Source organism: Colossoma macropomum, unplaced genomic scaffold (genome assembly GCF_904425465.1).
Source record: "Colossoma macropomum unplaced genomic scaffold, Colossoma_macropomum, whole genome shotgun sequence".
Taxonomy (NCBI): Eukaryota; Metazoa; Chordata; class Actinopteri; order Characiformes; family Serrasalmidae; genus Colossoma; species Colossoma macropomum.
In genome coordinates, this window is record NW_023494788.1 from 11,383,282 (window position 1) to 11,400,812 (window position 17,531).

The 17,531-nt window shown below is 38.3% G+C and overlaps 1 protein-coding gene across 1 annotated transcript; it reads right to left on the reverse strand.

Moving 5' to 3' along the window:
- Nucleotides 1-147: 147 nt before the first annotated feature.
- scyl1 (SCY1-like, kinase-like 1) lies at nucleotides 148-17,105 on the reverse strand. The gene is made up of 18 exons (XM_036568455.1): nucleotides 16,915-17,105; nucleotides 15,435-15,575; nucleotides 13,713-13,835; nucleotides 13,166-13,386; nucleotides 11,726-11,816; nucleotides 11,165-11,320; nucleotides 10,656-10,814; nucleotides 7,498-7,605; nucleotides 7,263-7,376; nucleotides 5,770-5,925; nucleotides 5,326-5,514; nucleotides 5,024-5,099; nucleotides 4,632-4,820; nucleotides 4,293-4,423; nucleotides 4,105-4,185; nucleotides 3,482-3,853; nucleotides 2,962-3,043; nucleotides 148-1,198 (listed from the first exon to the last, which is right to left on the reverse strand). Exons 1-18 carry the CDS (start codon nucleotides 17,020-17,022, stop codon nucleotides 1,074-1,076), a joined length of 2,622 nt encoding a protein of 873 aa, XP_036424348.1. The 5' UTR covers nucleotides 17,023-17,105; the 3' UTR covers nucleotides 148-1,073.
- Between the last annotated feature and the right edge of the window lie 426 nt (nucleotides 17,106-17,531).

Below are 17,531 nucleotides of genomic sequence, written 5' to 3' on the forward strand. Positions count from 1 at the left end.
CGATTTAGGGTACACAATAAAGCACTTTGCCAGTTTTTGTGTCCAGAACAGCTTACTGAAAGAGACCTTTGTTGCTGCTTACACAATGCTTGGTAACAGAAAGCTAGTGTATTGCACTGTGGTTGAGCAAGAGGCAAAAACAGCACAGTACGTCTGGGGAGGCAAGCTCCCTTCCATTTTTATTATCATCACTATTATTTCTTAAGGTTGTACTTTCAAGAGTGCACATAATACATGATTCACCCTCCTCAAGATATTGCACCAGATCATAAAAACCAACATTCAGACCAAAGGCATGTCATAAAATAATATTAAAAAAGGGAAAATGTGTATCATTCAACATCTTAATGCCTCCCAGCCCATATCATACAGTACTTCTACCAAAAGGAAAAGGAAAGGAAAAAGAAGGCACAAAGCAAAAATAGAAGGAACACCCCTCACCTTACATTGTCGTAAGCCCTGCAAGAGCACGTGGAGGTTGTCATGGTTAATTTGTCTTGTTTTTCGTAACATATAATGATGTTCATGCAAGCACTGGAATTATGCAGGTCTGCCTGGGACAGTGATTGTGTGACAGGGTTTTATCTGCAGAAGCACTTTGAGTCTCTCTCATCCAACAGATTTTCTCTCAAGGTTCAAGCGTTCAGTATTAAGTGTATATTCAACATACACACATACTACAATATCTAGGTTGAAGTACACATTTTTTTAATATAAAAAAAAAGTCTGACTCTCAGTGCCATTCTCCAGCAAATGTGTCCATGCACATGATAAACTGATACTGTAATCAGTATAAAAAGGACCATGGTATGATTCTATTAGCAGAGGCGATATAAATATCGTAGTTTAGGCTGTGTTGTCCCTTACTCAAACATATCTAGGTGACGGGTGACTATGATGTCACTTTCACCCCGCCCCATCCAACAACCAATGAAAAGACAGCTCCGATTCCTCCGACTCCACTATCATGGATCATGGAATGTTTCCTTAAGATCAAGCACTGACCAATGACCTTCTGCCGATGCATCAGGGCCCTCAGCTTTGCCACGCCTCTGTTCTGGATGCTTCCTTTCTCAGTCCAGCTTGCGTGCTCCCAGTTTGAGAGGGCCTTTGGCTGCCTTCCGCTCTGCCCTCTTGGCCTCCAGCTCTCGCCTCCTTTCCTCACGCTTCTTCTTGGCTAACTCGGCCTTACTAAGACCTAAAAAGGAATATGAGCAACATTTACCTTCAAATAAATTTTCTGTAATCCTAAAAACTCACCATGCTAACAGAAATGCCTGGAGTTCTTTGCTTAATTTTCTTAATTTTTTTTTTTTGCTTAATCTTAATTTTCATGTAACTATGGGCTTCTATTTTTCTAGCAAGTAACACAACTAGCCAGAAAACATAGGTGTATAAAATTTACTTTGTTGCAGAACATGTATATAATGATTAAAATATGATGTTTTTATTCTTATTCTCCAGGGATTCTCCAATTTAAATGACCAAATTGTAAGGCAAATTATTCAGTAACTGCATGAAATAAATGTATTTTTTTTTTTTTTGAGTAAAAGCTCCCCTCAAATTAACAGAACATGTTTTATGATCATACACATATTGCTACATGTTCACAACTTACTGCTGAAAGCCAAAAATCTTACACGCTCTTTGTATTATTTTATAAAGATAATTTTTACAGAGCGGATCACTGAAGAGACACCATCTGTTTATAGTTTATAGCCCAGATTTGTGGAAAAATGGGTCGACTTTCATTAGACAAAAAAAAAAAAAGTGAGTTCAGCTTCTTTTATTATAAGGGTTTAAAATTACATTACCCATCTATTTGACAGGAAAGAAGACAGTTACAGCTCTCATATGACACCCACTTTTTGAATGTAGCTTATGAAATATGAAAGTTATGAAGAATATGACGAAGTACGTTTTGGGACCACCAGTGGTCTCAAGGAGTTAATCTAAAATTTAAAATAAGATACTCAATTTGTGGGAAGCTGTAAATATTTAGATATGTCCACAATGATGAACAAAGCTGTAGATAATTCAATAACTCTAAAACATTGATAATACAGTTAGAATAAAATTAGTATTCCAAATGCCTTGAATTTGAATTTATATATCATTTATTACTTTTTTGCTGTTCCCCAAAAAAATAACAGTGAAACATTTAGAAGAATATCAGTGTAAACTATATAATAAAAGGTGTAATGATTTCAACACGTATTGAAAAAAAAATCGAGATTTGTGTATCAAAAACCTGTATGGCCTATAAGCTCCTCGGTTTTTTCAGAGTCTCTCACTTAATATCTTTCATGGAAACCACTGTCAACAATCAAAAGTAGGCCTTTGGGAGCATTTTATCAGAGTAAGATGGGCAGGAGAGGGTGTAGAGGGGCTTCTGCACACAACCAGTTTTAAACAACTGGGCTTTTTAGAAATTATTTAGAAATTCCAGAGCTTATAATTTTGCGGTTTATTTTATTAGTGGACTGGTCAGCACTGAAAAAGATTTATCACAGAACTTGTATTTGTGAGCCAAACTAATCTGTGTAGTATGTAATTGGAGCTCTTAATAGAATTCTATCTTATTATATTAAATAATTAAACTAAATTGAATCTTGAATACTTAATGTGAAAATATGTGAATTGTTATGTCCTTAGTATACACGCAAGCAAGCTCAATACAAGGCACATATTCAGGAACTTCTTTTTATCTGCTGTATCGACACCACTGCATTGTATTGTTACATACATATATCATCTCTGGATGCATCCATGTAGGGCAAACATTTTTGTTATTAATGCTCGTACAACACTTTGGATGTTGAACACTATGATGCTTGGAGTGTCTCCACTGTGAACACTGGAGTAGGTTATATAATGATGTGAAAGTGAATGCGCAATCAGGCATTTAAACAACAATAAGATTTCTTAACAAAACACAACATTGCTAACAGTGAAACTGACCCTGATCACCATCCAGTGACTCCCAGTTCTCCTCCGTTCCCCAGTCACCTGCAGCATTCGCTCCCCAGCCATCATCAGCCTTCTAGAAATAACAGAACAAACAAACACACAAATTTAGTCTGGACTTCATTTTAAATCTTTCATGTCAAGAAGAGGGAAAAACGTAGCCTCACAGATCGATCATGTTACCACAGTCTAACAAGGGAAAAAATGGCTGGTGCAAGCAGATGTCACAGATGTTGGTGTTAACTTTAGACGTTGCAACTGTTACATCTGAGCTTTAAAGCTTCAGATTTAAAAGTTGCAGGGGGTTTTACATTACGCAATGCAAGTGATAAGTTTATTTTGTTTCATTTAAGTTTTGAGGAACTACAGTAAAGGTTTCACCACATAAAGCCCGTCACACAGAAACCCCATTTGTTCTTCATTTGTCTGTCTGCACTTCTTTTCATCAAAATCTCTCTCACATCTGCATTTTCTATTCTCATTTCTTTATCTTCATCTTTCTCTCTCTTCTCACCATAGAAGCAGCAGCAGGGCTGGCCCTCTGGGATATGCTGGAGAGCAGGTCAGATGTTGTCCCTTTCCCACCTGCACTGTCCCAGTTATAGTCACTGGCCAGTCGCACAGCTTCCTGTCCAGAGCTCGCACTGGCACTCTTAGGGATGAAAGCTGAGGAAGAGGAGGGAGTAGTATTCCGTGGTGTTGGGGTGAAGCTCTCTGCAAGAGCCCCATCATCATCCCAGTCGTTACCCCATCCCTCGTCAGCCGGTGAACTCTGACCTTGTCCATCTGCGTCCTTCTCATTGGACCAGCTGTCATCAGCATCCCAGCCAGAACTGCTCCAGTCAGAACTCTGCTTTTTCATAGCTCCAGAGGAAGTCCTACCCACCTGCAAGAAAAGAAGAAAACACAGATGTTGGTTCCCTATTCAGAGCCGTAAGACCTTCAAACACTACTTTGCAGTTTCACAGCCTATAACTGAGAGATTGTACTTTATTATGTATATTTATTCAACAATTACGCTGATATTCATATGGTCCTGTCATTTAAAAACACTTGAGGGATGAATCCACACTAATGGTCTCTCATTCAGTTTACACATACGATATAAACATACTTATATGAGCACAGTATACTTACACTGCTTTTTTTCTGGGTTGAAGACATGGTGGACCAATCGGAGTTCCAGTCATCTGGGTCTGTCTGTGCTTTCTCAGGATCCTGACAGCACACAGATTGAAAAAAGGCAATAATGTTGGACATTTTACAAGTAGTTTTATCAAAATTAAAAAAATACTCTACTGACTAGCTTTTGCATGTGCAATCACCTCAAGGCTTCCCCAGTCTTCATCGTCCCACCGATCTCCAACTGCTTCCTCTGCCTCTTTTGCAGCTTCGGACTGATTAGTAAGAGTAGATGATGTAGGTGCACTGGGAGTGAGCGCCTTTGTGTCTGAGCCTGATGTAGAAGGGGGAAAAAAAAAAAACAGGTATTAAATAAATAATTAAAAGCAACTTCAAAGCACTAACAGGAAAAAAACAACATTCTAGAACAGTCAGCAAGATGACAGGATGAGAGGAAAATATGAGATCTACACAGAAAGCAGCCAAATTTGGGCTCCTGTTGCTATAGCTACCCTGTTCAGAATTTATGTTCTACAGTTTACCTGCTGCATTTGTTGCACCTGTAGCGGCTGAAGGCTGTGGAGTGGAAGCGTTACCAGCTGCTGCGCCTTCACTGCCCGCTGGTGCATTGCGGATGAGTTTGGAAGTGAGAGAGGAGACGCCCGTCACTGCCCAGCCTGCCCATGTCGCTGCTGAACCACCGGCCTGTGCAGACGCAGTCACATCCTTTTCTGGAAGGAAGAAGCAAAATAAAAGAACAGATTTTAAAAAATGTGAACATAATTACTAAAAGAGCTACAGGTAGCACCTAAAATGCTGAGGGCTTTAGCTTTCACATAACATCATATGATAACAGCATACTACCATATTTCAACAGATTTTTTTAAAACCCATAAAACTTTTTAAAAGCAGTTAAGTACATGAGCTGTCATACCTATTTCAGCTAGTTTAGATGGGTCATCAGAAACTGTCTCCAGCTTACTCAGAAAACTCTTAATGGCTTTAAACGCCTACAGGATAGTGGGAGAGGACGTCAGTCATAATTAGCCTTTTATGTCAGATTAAATCATGTCAATAAGTTATTCAAATATGACATTATTTACAAATGCATGACAGACACTAGAAATTAAATTGACAGAGTTCTCATAGAAGTTGTAATTATTAGCATAAAATACATCCCAATGCTGAGAAGACTACAGCCAGGGTAAGAGCTAGACTCAGTAGGTGGGCATTTACCTGGTCTCGGACGTTCTTGTCAGGGTCCACGGTGAGTGGGCAGAGGGTGGGCAGGATGCGTGTGGCACATTCACTCACACTATAATAATGATTTGTGGCAGCAAAGCCCAGCACGCCAGCTGCCCGTGATGCGGGGAAGGGGTCTTTAGTGGCTCGGGAAAACGCGGAAGTCAACACCCGTTGGCGCATCTGACCCAATATACAAACACAGGAAAGTAAGACTAAATATTCTTTAAATATCCATACGCCTTGTGTTAGACTGCTGAACAAATACAACTAAAATCTGTCCAAAACATGCAATAAATGTATCAAAGGTGATCACTTTGAGTCTGATGCAATAATAAAAGCTGACAGTCTGCACTAGTCTTAACATCATTATTACTGTTACAGTCTGTGATGCAAAAAACATGCAAATAGTGAAACGAAGTTAAAAGTGGCAGTTACCCCAGCATTAAGATAGGGGGCAATCTTGCCCAGGCAAACAGTGGTGTTGCAGCGGATAGGACCCTGATCATCTCTAGACTGCAGTCTTGCAAAGTGCCGCATCAACTCCTGATTCAGGTTGGTTTCGTTCAGCTTAGGAGCTAATAGAAGCATAGACTACAGAAAAGAAAAGAAAAAACATGGTATTCATTTCAGATCTAACAGTTCACACAGTCCTCTAACCCAAATCCTAGAGGGTCAGTATTCTTCATATAAATGAAACTTTTTAAACTTTTTTTTTTTCCCCCCTTATCTGCCTTACACGATTTAACATAAATGATGAGTTAAATGAGGTCTGTTACAGCAAGGAATACTATACAGTGCTACACCCCTCTTGCACTAAAAACTGTAATTTAGCACTAAATGACAATTTCAAAGCTAGGATGGTTACCATCAAGATTACATTAACTAGTCTCGCGACACACCTATTCCCCCAAAATAAACTTTTATGCTAAACAATCAATTCTAAACAACAAATATCATTAGGTATCACTCTGAACTAAAGTTGCAACTATCAAATTTTCAAACATTTTATTCAATGTTATCTTGAATATTTGAATATTCTCTAAGAATAAGTTGCAGGCCCTCACAGCCAGACTGCGCAACCGTTTCTTTCCACAAGCCATCAGATTCCTCAACTCCCACAGACTCTCACAAACATACCATCTCCATTCCCACTGCTTGAAATTCCAGTTTATGTCTGTGACACTGTATTTAAAAATAATCATTGCATTTCACACTGAAATACTTAATATAATTCATATATCTGCCTACTTTCATTTCTGCACATTTTATTTCTTAACAATATTGGCTGCTAGAATATTGTGTCAACCAAATAATGTATTCCGTTGCTGTTTTTCTGGTTGCTACCTCAAAGACTTCTATGCTCACATATGCTAGGCTACCTGCTAAAATGTTATAGTATGTTACATCCTGCTGTGCACAACTCGACATATTCTCAGTACCGTGTACCGCCTGCGTTCTGTTCTGTATTTATTGTAAGTTTTTTGTATTTATTGCACTGCATTGTCTGCACTTTGTATACTGTATTGTTTCGCATGTGTGTTCCTGTGCTGGTCCTGGAGGAAAGTTGTTTCTTTTCACTGTGTATTGTATATAACTGAAATGATAATAAAGCCTCTTGAAAACTCAGGATGTTTCAATTTAATAACTGATTATTATCATCATCATCATCATCATCATCATTATAACTATTATTATTATTATTATGATAAGTGGTTAATGTGCCGTTGCCTAATAAAAGTGGTTAATGTGCCGTTGCTTCAGACAGCTATTGAGTTTTCAAACATTTTAATTATTAGATTTACTGCATATTATCAAATATTTGCTGCAGCACTAGACACTCAAACAGTTTATTAATTAAAAAGTTATTTAAAAATAACTTTTAGCCTGAAATTACAATCAAGTTAGACGATAATCAACTAAGCGAATACCTTGACGGTTTGTTCCCTAATGGCTGGGTTTGTGTCCGTGAAGCCATGAACTACATGAGGAAAGATTTGAGAATTGACTGCTGCCTCATTCAAATACTGAATAAACTGCTCCATCTGTGTGACAAAGACAAAGAGAACAAAGAAGGCAGTGAGAAACAAAGAATTACCATTTAATAGGCCTGGTGTCGTGTACACATATATTCAAAAAAAAAATAGGGTATGCAATAAGGGTGACCTGCTGCAGAAGTCGTATCCTCATCGCTCGATCAGTAGAGGAGAACATCTTCACTATGACCGGGATGATTTTCTGTTGATATTCTTCAGCAGACAAATACTTTCCCACCTGAATACAAACATAATACAGAGAACACTGGGCCTCATTCACCATTCATTCTTAAAAATAAATTTCTTTTTAAAATCCACTTATGCAGTTTTTACAAAAAAAACTGACATTCACCAGTGTTTTCTTATTTGGAATTTGGTTCTTAGGTAAGAACGGAATCTACACACACTCGAGAAACTCAACAAAGGTGTAAACAATTCTGTGGTTTAAGAACACATCATCAATTCGACAGACTTTTCCTTAAGTCCTTTCACCAGAACAAATTTAAAAAATATAAAAAAACTGCCCGCAGGGGAGGATATTGGTGAATGAGGGCCATTGCTGTTGCTTGGAGAAGACTACTGTTACTCTTTGTTTCTCTCTCTGCATTCATGAAAAGTGGTTAATGTAGCCTCCCTGCCATGTCATGCCAACCTCTCAGTGGTGTGCTGCACTAAATGAATCGTAAATTACACTCATGTAACAAGTTATAATATTACATTATAACTATACAACAACTGCACTAAACCTTGCACTCTAACACAATAAAATTACACTCTTTTGACTGCAATGCCACATTATACAGTGGTGTGAAAAAGTGTTTGCCCCCTTCCTGATTTCTTATTCTTTTGCATGTTTGTCACACTTAAATGTTTCAGATCACCAAACAAATTTAAATATTAGACCAAAAAAACACAAGTAAAACACAAAATGCAGTTTATAAATAAAGGTCTTTATTATTAAGGGAAAAAGAAATCCAAACCTACAGGGCCCTGAGTGAAAAAGTGATTGCAGGCCTCACTTGCCTCAGTTAAAGTCAGTGTTCATGACTCCACCCTAAGAAAGAGACTGGGCAAAAATGGCCTGCATGGCAGAGTTCCAAGACGAAAACCACTGCTGAGCAAAAAGAACATAAAGGCTCGTCTCAGTTTTGCCAGAAAACATCTTGATGATCCCCAAGACTTTTGGGAGAATACTCTGTGGACTGATGAGACAAAAGTTGAACTTTTTGGAAGGTGTATGTCCCATTACATCTGGTGTAGAAGTAACACAGCATTTCAGAAAAGGAACATCATACCAACAGTAAAATATGGTGGTGGTAGTGTGATGGTCTGGGGCTGTTTTGCTGCTTCAGCACCTGGAAGACTTGCTGTGGTAAATGGAACCATGAATTCTGCTGTCTACCAAAAAATCCTGAAGGAGAATGTCCGGCCATCTGTTCGTGACCTCAAGCTAAAGCGCACTTCGATTCTGCAGCAGGACAATGATCCAAAACACACCAGCAAGTCCACCTCTGAATGGCTTAAGAAAAACAAAATTAAGACTTTGGAGTGGCCTAGTCAAAGTCCTGACCTGAATCTGATTGAGATGCTTAAAAAGGCAGTTCATGCTTGGAAACCCTCCAATGTGGCTGAATTACAACAATTCTGCAAAGATGAGTGGCCAAAATTCCTCCACAGAGCTGTAAAAGACTCACTGCCAGTTATTGCCAATACCTGATTGCAGTTGTTGCTGCTAAGGGTGGCCCAACCAGTTATTAGGTTTAGGGGGCAATCACTTTTTCACACAGGGCCCTGTAGGTTTGGATTTCTTTTTCCCTTAATAATAAAGACCTTCATTTATAAACTGCATTTTGTGTTTACTTGTGTTATCTTTGTCTAATATTTAAATTTGTTTGGTGATCTGAAACATTTAAGTGCAACAAACATGCAAAAGAATAAGAAATCAGGAAGGGGGCAAACACTTTTTCACACCACTGTAACTACAGGCTACAACATGCTTATTGCACCTTCTTTAGTGTATAAGATTAAATACAGCATTGCACCGAAATTTTTACAATAGGCTGCAAAATAGTCAAAACATTGACACTTTCCGTTTTCTCCTGAAAGAGAAAAAAATTCTGGCTGGAAAAAAACCCCAAAAGATTAGACAGGCTTACGATGAAATGTCAAAATCTAAAAATTAACAAGTCATTTGAATGACAATGAAAACAACAGTAATTAAAAACACTGTTTTCCTTCAGCACAGACATATTCAAACAGTTTGAGCAGCAGCAGAGCATCAGTTGGAAAAAAGTCAGCAGTGTGGAACTATTTTACTGGTTCTATGAGGATATTAGGCAAGCGATTTATAATCTCTGCTCATATTAAGTATCAAGAGGGGATACAACACCCAGGAACTACTTCACTACAGGCTTGATACCACTTGAAAATATGACCTCCCGCTTGATACACAGAATACAGCAAAACAACAGTGCAGAAAGGAAAGTTCCTGCTAGCACACCACCATCTGTAGTCACAGCTTTTGAAATGATGAAATAATTCACAAATGAAAAGCCCAAAGTATAACTAATAAAACAGAACTGACAGTCTTGGGTGACCATTAGTACATTCTGTGATAAACTTACTGAAAATAAGTTTACTATTACAAACTGTCTTTATTCATTATTAGCCCAGTTTGTCTCACTAAAAGCAGATTTTATCAACAGTAAAAGTGTATTTTCTCAATTTCCCTGTGGTTTTTGAGTGCATTTACATAAAAGCATAAATAAAACAGCAAATTAATTAATTAAACAAACAAACTTTGTTTCTGTGTTTTGGTTTTTTAGCCAGGTGTGTGCTGAATTTTGTTGCATCAATAATTAACTAAAAAAAAAAACATTGATAAGGAACACCTGAATCCTGCCTAACCATTTTTTCAGAATAATACAAATTAATTTTATCTAAAACCACAGAACCATTAACAGTACTAAAAAGTAACAAGTACCAAAAGTAATATATCGTCACTGTTGCACGAAAACCTCTATTTTTGTCGTTTTCTACTATTTTTTGCATCATTTAAAAATCTCCAGTTCCCTTTGCTTTGTGTCAGAATTTTGTGATTAAGTGAAGGGACCAATACAAACTGTCCAAAATTATTTGGGGCACTTGCTATATAAGCTAATGTTTTTCCGTTCTCCTGTAAAGTTTTATATCTTTATATCCATTTTGGAGATATAAGGTTTTCTTCTGGCAGCAAGAATAAGCTTAAATATTTAATATTATTTCACATGTACTCTAAAAACACATTACCTTAAAGAGTGGTGTGAGAACAACTGCACCAGCATTGCCAAACTCAAAGGCTGTGAGAAGCTGAGGCAGAACTTTGTGTTTGCAGAAATCTTCAGGGAAAGAGTCCAGATTATCACTCAGATCCTGAAAAAACTGTTGTTTCTCTGCTGGCTCCTTAATCTAAAAGATAGACATGTCTCATAAAACACATAAGCAACAACAAAAACAAAGAGCAGATGACTTTACTATGATATACAGCAATAATCAGTCAGAAAAGGTAGCCAAAACAAAGCTGACAAAATCAGCATATCCAATATCCAATAAAACAATAAAACATGCTAATAAAAAAATAAAACATGAGGTAGCAAAGTAGCTGATTAATAAGCGAACTATAGCCTTGCTAGCCTTGAAATTACCCCAAAGTAACTTTGTTTTACCAGAAATCAAGCACTTCAGACTAATTACCTACAACATACCTCTAGCTTTATAGTATTCAACTGAGAAAATGTACATAGGTGGTGTGGCTCTACCTGTATCTGTTCCAGAAAGAGGTTACTCTCCACAAAGCTGTTGCTTAGAAAGCCTCCAGGAGAGCGACAATTCTGCAGGAAGCGGGCCGGATTTGGCCGAGCCTTTGGGTTTGCCCCTACCAGCTCACAATAATGTGGTACCAGCTGCTTTGGGATCTGCCAGACGTAGTGGGGGGTACATGTATGAAAAACATCCTTTGACTGAACACAAACAATTATGTCTTATCTACTGTAGATAAAATGAGCGAAGATAAAAGATCTGAGGATAGAAATGATTGCTCATAAGTTCTTTCACCCTCCAGCTGTATCTTCATAAACACTGATAAACGTATTTGTTTACATTTATTTTATACATGTATAAAATAGGCCCACTGAAGGTATTACAGAATCCTTTGTTAGCCTAAAACAGATCACCTGTGGTAGTTTTCCTGGCTCCTGCCCCTGCATGATTTTTGTCTATATTTGACAGTCACCTGTGTTCACATCCTTAACTCTAGCTTCTATGCAAATAAACTGTTATATACGCCCTAGATACACTCTAACAACACTGAGCTGCGTTACCTTGCCGAGAGATCGTAGAGATGAGGCACGAGGGAGAGGTCCATTAAACACTTCCCAAATTAGACAACCCAGCCTCCACACATCACCTGACCTGGTAGACAGCAAACACATGCACATTCACACAGTTTGGTAGAAACCCATACAGTCTATGGCAGCATTTCAGAGCTAAAGGAAGACCAGAACCACTTGCTGAGTGGCATGATGAAAATTTCAGTTCTTAACGAGGTGAACCGGTTTCACCTAGTGAGTGAAAAAACTGAAGACTAGCTGAAATAGATAACAATTAGCAAACAGGGCTGTCAGTATCTATCATCTATTATGTTAGTAATCAAGTCATCTATAAATTATTTTGATGATTAATCAAGTAAAGACTTTTTTAATAGCCAAAAAATAAAAATAGGCTTAAATGAACAACAACATAATGTGCAGAGCCTTTCAAAGATTCCAAAATATTTTACCGAAAAATACACACAAAACCGTAGCAAAAAAGCATATAAATGGGTGCGTAAACTAGCCTATTTCTTAATATGAGAGACAGTACGAGAACCTAAAATATGTATTATCAGAGTATCTGCAGGAATCAGCAATATCAACTTGATGCTTTTTCACACAGAGAAATTATGAGATATCTTCAATGAACGTGACATGGTTGCATATCACATATGGCAGTATGTAATGCAAAAATATCTGCCTTATAAGTACCCCGAGCACCACTACTAAGATAATGTTAATTTGCAGTGGCACATCTATGGAAATTTCAATGTTATGATAGCACCAAGTTAATGGTGTACATACTCTTTCCATACAGGGTTTAATACCACTTAAGCCAGCTTCGCTTAAACACTGAAACTTGAAGCATTTGAGATTTAGACATTTAGGAGTCATATTTATTACTTCGTGTGTTTGCATGCATCTTTACAGCGACTTCTTTGGTAAAGCCTAATGCTGAATATTACTGGAGGAGCCTGTTAGCTCTCTGCCGAGCTGTTCAGCCTAAACCTTTAAATAAAATCTTTTACCTCATATAGACTTACTTCATATTTGTGACAACAAACAATTAGATTTTTATATATAAACTATATAAAAATATATACATGCAATATATATGAAATTTATAACTACAAACATATATGCATTCGCGAGATCCTGCTGGTGTGGGTGTCCTCTTTTTCAACGATGCAAACAAAAGCAACTTCAGTGCTAATAGCTTACGGTGAATCAGCTAATGCCAGGTTTATAATGACCTGAGGATACCCTGTTTATCATTCATTCATCATTCAAATGACAAACTAATTACAAAGCTGATTTATTAAGAATGCAGAATTTATCACATTCATTTTTCTAAGTCAAGTTATAGATTTAAAAACAAGTAACTGTGACAGCCCTAATTAGCAAAAACCTGTCAAGCGTCCCTGTTTTTCCTCCCAGTGTTATACTCACCATTTCTCTCCTCCACTGTTGGGGCTCTCTGGGGGGTCATACTTCTCCAAGTCAGGGTTCACCACTTTGGCCGGAGGTAAGGACGAGGGTTCACCTTGGTCCGAGGTCACGTGATCCAACCCTCCTAGTTTCCATTCACCCGCTCGGTCCACAAATATCGCCCACATCCCAAGGTTATTATGGAGAAGATGACAGTCATTCACTAAAAAACTCAGTGCTTTCTAAATGGAGAACAATCAGAGAACAGAAAAATATGTAAGTTACTGACAGGCAAAAAGAGAGACACGGAGAGGTAAGAAGAGAGACATTCATGTGTATGAACCCACAATTACATCACAATCATGTCTGTATTAACAGCTGTATTTTACTGCATTCATAAAATTAATGTTACACTTCTTTGAAGTGCTAATCCAGGTGGATTTAGCCCCATTTTTAACATTTAATCAATGTGTGCATTAACATTTGCCTCAAACAGGTATGTGCATTTAAAATGAATGGATATTGCCATCGGCCCAGATTCTCAGTGCTCTCCATTCCATCTACTCACCACAATCTGATGAAGGCCCCAGGAAATCTCCAGCTCCCCTGAGCCCCCACCCTCTGCCCGAGCTTTCAAGTGTGTAGCAAGGGGGGTAATTGGCTCTGTGACCAAATACAAGCTTTTATCCGTCTGCCATCAAAGAAGAAGAAAAAGAGAAACTTCAAGATAGATACTTATTGTCACTGCTTGGAGCAACAGTGCATGTGTGAAGTGGTCGACTGATAAATTGATCCCAGATTGACCATCGCAGTACTAAACTGATACTGCAAGTACAAACCTATTACCTGTTATTGATATAGGGTTAAATTAAATCGAGGCCATGCGTTACTGCAATTTTATCATGGGGCAGGGGGGTTTTAGGCACCGCGCTATATGTCGGAACCAATCCATTTTATAACAAGCAATGAAACTAGATGTAATGTACAGCTGAACAGTTAGATGTGTGAAATGCTACATGAAAACAGGAATACATTAAATGGCAGATGGTAACTTCCTCTTTAAATCTGAAAAATGCTGAGCATGAACCTTTAACATGTGACTACTCCGTCAAATCCAAAAATGGTAATTACTCCACCTTTAAATTAGTGCCACGTCATTGACCTTGCATGAACATGCATGACCTTGCATGAACATTTACTATGTAATCAAAAACGACCACCGTTACATAAACCTGAATATTAAGGTCACTTATTGGCTTATTCAAGATTTCAGCACAGCACAGTACCAGGAAGATGACCATTCCTTGAGAAAATCGTTTTGACATAAATAAGAACTGCTAACATCCAGCCTATCTATCTCTCAACCTTCCTGAGAACCACTGAGGCGCCATTCAAGATAAAAGAGATCACTCATAACCTTGGATCTGACCGAAGTTAGCTGAGATGCATGACAGGCACATCCCACTGTGTAGTCGCAAGATTTCATCATTGTCATCACTGTAAATGTTACTGTGCAATAATGGATTAGAATCCAAGCATATCTAAATTTAGATCATAATGAGATATGAAAGAGAATGACAATACTTTTCATCAGCACAGACCTGCGCAAAGTAGTTATATGCCAATGCAAATTACTCAGTCACTCTTTCCCTTTCATATCTCATTATGTGTATTAACTTTTCTTGCACATTTTTTGCTTTATTTAAACTGTGAAATGCAGTGTTTTTATGCAGAACCGCTGACATGTTAAGATTTTTGCTATTATATTTTTATGCCTGGGATAATTGTGATTAAATCCTCCCCTTAGTTGAAAACCAAACAACTGTTGTTCTTTTATTTTTAAACCAATTACCACACAAGATTCAGTGCTATAGAAAATCGCCCTAAATCATCATCTCATTGACTCATAAGATAAAAAATAACAGTACGTGTGTAATGGGTTCACATTTTAGTATTCTCATGATTTTTTAACCAAAATTCAAATGAATTAAAATGTTGACTGAACCCATGTTGTTGCATAACTTACTAGCAACACTAGCGTTGGGAGACAAGTGGAGTGCTGGAGCTAAGAATTGATTAGTGCTAATCGTTTGGTGTTCAAATAAGTCAAGTGCATTAGATGGCATAATAATAGAACATCCATTCCCCACCATGCATTGTCATAGTTTTGCATGGTGATATCCCAATGTATTGTTACACACCTAGTATCAACTGCACCACCGAAACATTACACTTTGCTTTATTCTTGGGCAAAATTGAATCTTCTTAATCTCTATACATCAGTCCTCACCTCCAATCCATCTACATAGGACAGGATGTTGGGATGTCTCAGCGTCTTCATGCGTTTGAAAGCTGCTTTGGCCAATTGTGTCTGCTCCTCTGTTCCCTGGGCCACTTCGTACAAAAAGACAGACACTGGTTCTCCAGTTGTCTACAGAGGAAATGGAAAAACGTATAAAAAGTAAAATTTATTGGTAAAGACAAACAGCAGCTTCGGGCCACCATACAGTGTCACAGAGTAATTAAACTGTTTTAGGAGAACGCTGGCAAAACAAGAACAGACATTCCCTTGGGGAAAAAAAATCACTTGTGAATAATCAAAAAAACAATAATGTTTATTAAACACTTCACACAGTATTTTTTTACATAAGGCAATTTTTGGATTAATTCATTTACATTTTCCACGTGTAATACGTTGAATGACGTGTTGAAAAAGATGCTGTGCCGCACAAACCACGCAAAACATAACACCACAGGTGTACTTGCGAAGAACATGTGATAATGTGCCATTTCAGGACATGACATGTCGCATGTGATCACATATTATTCACATGACGTCACATGCAATCAAATATGTAGTCATGTGTTAATGTGTGAACATGTTTATTAGAAAGACCACTCACGACCACATGTGAAGATCATCTGACTTTGCTGTAACGTTTCAGAGATCACCCTGTTACAGTCCCATGTGTGTAGTTTTTAAATTGCTGAATATGACGAGATTACCTGGCTGTTTAACTAAATTTGCTAAACTATAAATTGTAATATTTGATTAGTTAAGGCAAAAGAAAAGATTTGTAGCAGAGACTTACAAGTGCAACTAAAGCCTTGTTTTGTTTTATTTAACAAAACACAACACAAATAAAAAGAAAAGACCTCAAGAGAGACCTAAAATGTTAATTCTCTCAAAAACGACCAGCTGGCTCCGTTTGTTTCAAGAAGCTAGCCAAGAGGGTCCACTTATTCGGGTTTATGCGTTAGCTGACAGCTAGCCGCCGAGGAGCACATTAAATACGCACTTCATCTCCATAAAGGGAAACCGTCACATTCACCAAAACATAGACTTTTTCCGTGATGCTTAAACGTATAAGAAGACGAGACATGCAGCGCTGCAAATGCTGGCTAGAGGTAGCCAAGTTAGCTACAACAGCTAGCAGCTAGTTTTGCTGCCAGTGTGGACGGACTGACGTGGCGAAGATGTTCACCAGCCAGCTACGTGGCTCCTGACAACAAATATCGTGTTTGTTAAGGAGGATTTGTGTCATAACCTCTCACAGAAGTTTGGGGTATCAGGAAAACCCAACCATAAGAACACAAACAAATGTAAACATGACACAGCTACGATATAGAAAGGCTGCATGATGTTGGGCGGGCTAATGCGAATGCTAACCAGCTTAGTACACAAATTCAGACCGAGGACGGAGACCTGCGGCCTTGAACTGTGCAAGCAATATCTGTGTTTTTGTCCTGGGAGGCCGCCAAACTCTTACCTTGCGTTTTCCTCGATGAAGAGTCCATATACCCGATTTATCTTGATTTTCCGGTAAAATTTCATAGTTAAAGTCTTTAACAGGATCCCTTGCAAAGAAAGACCACATCCTTCTCTCGTTCAGTCTACATCAAACACCGAAGACAGTCACCGGCGGCGGAGCGCGACAGAAGAAAAAGAGTCGACGGCAGAGGGAGCCCGCTGCACTGAAACGAGTTGACGTTATTTTTTAGACATGCTAACATTATAACGGAGCTTTACGACAACTTCTTAAAACATAGGATTTAAAGTACAGAGTCGTAATATTTCGAGAAAAAATCGTAAATTCTGATGTTCCGACACTAATTCGCCACTTACCTAAAGGGAGCTGCCAGGGCTCACAGGAAGTACCACCCGACCCACAACCGCAGTCTGTTTATGGACTTGCTCTGCAGGCTGGGCCCTGGATCTGGGTTTGTGGCTGTACTTTGAAGGATATTCACACAACTGGCCGTCCTGTTTGTACTGACCGCTAGCCTCAGCTAGGAAAGGGCAGACAAGTACTGAAGTACTGATAAGTAACTTTCGATCCATATGTTTCCTTTTAAGGACTGATACGCTTTAAACAGTAATCTGATT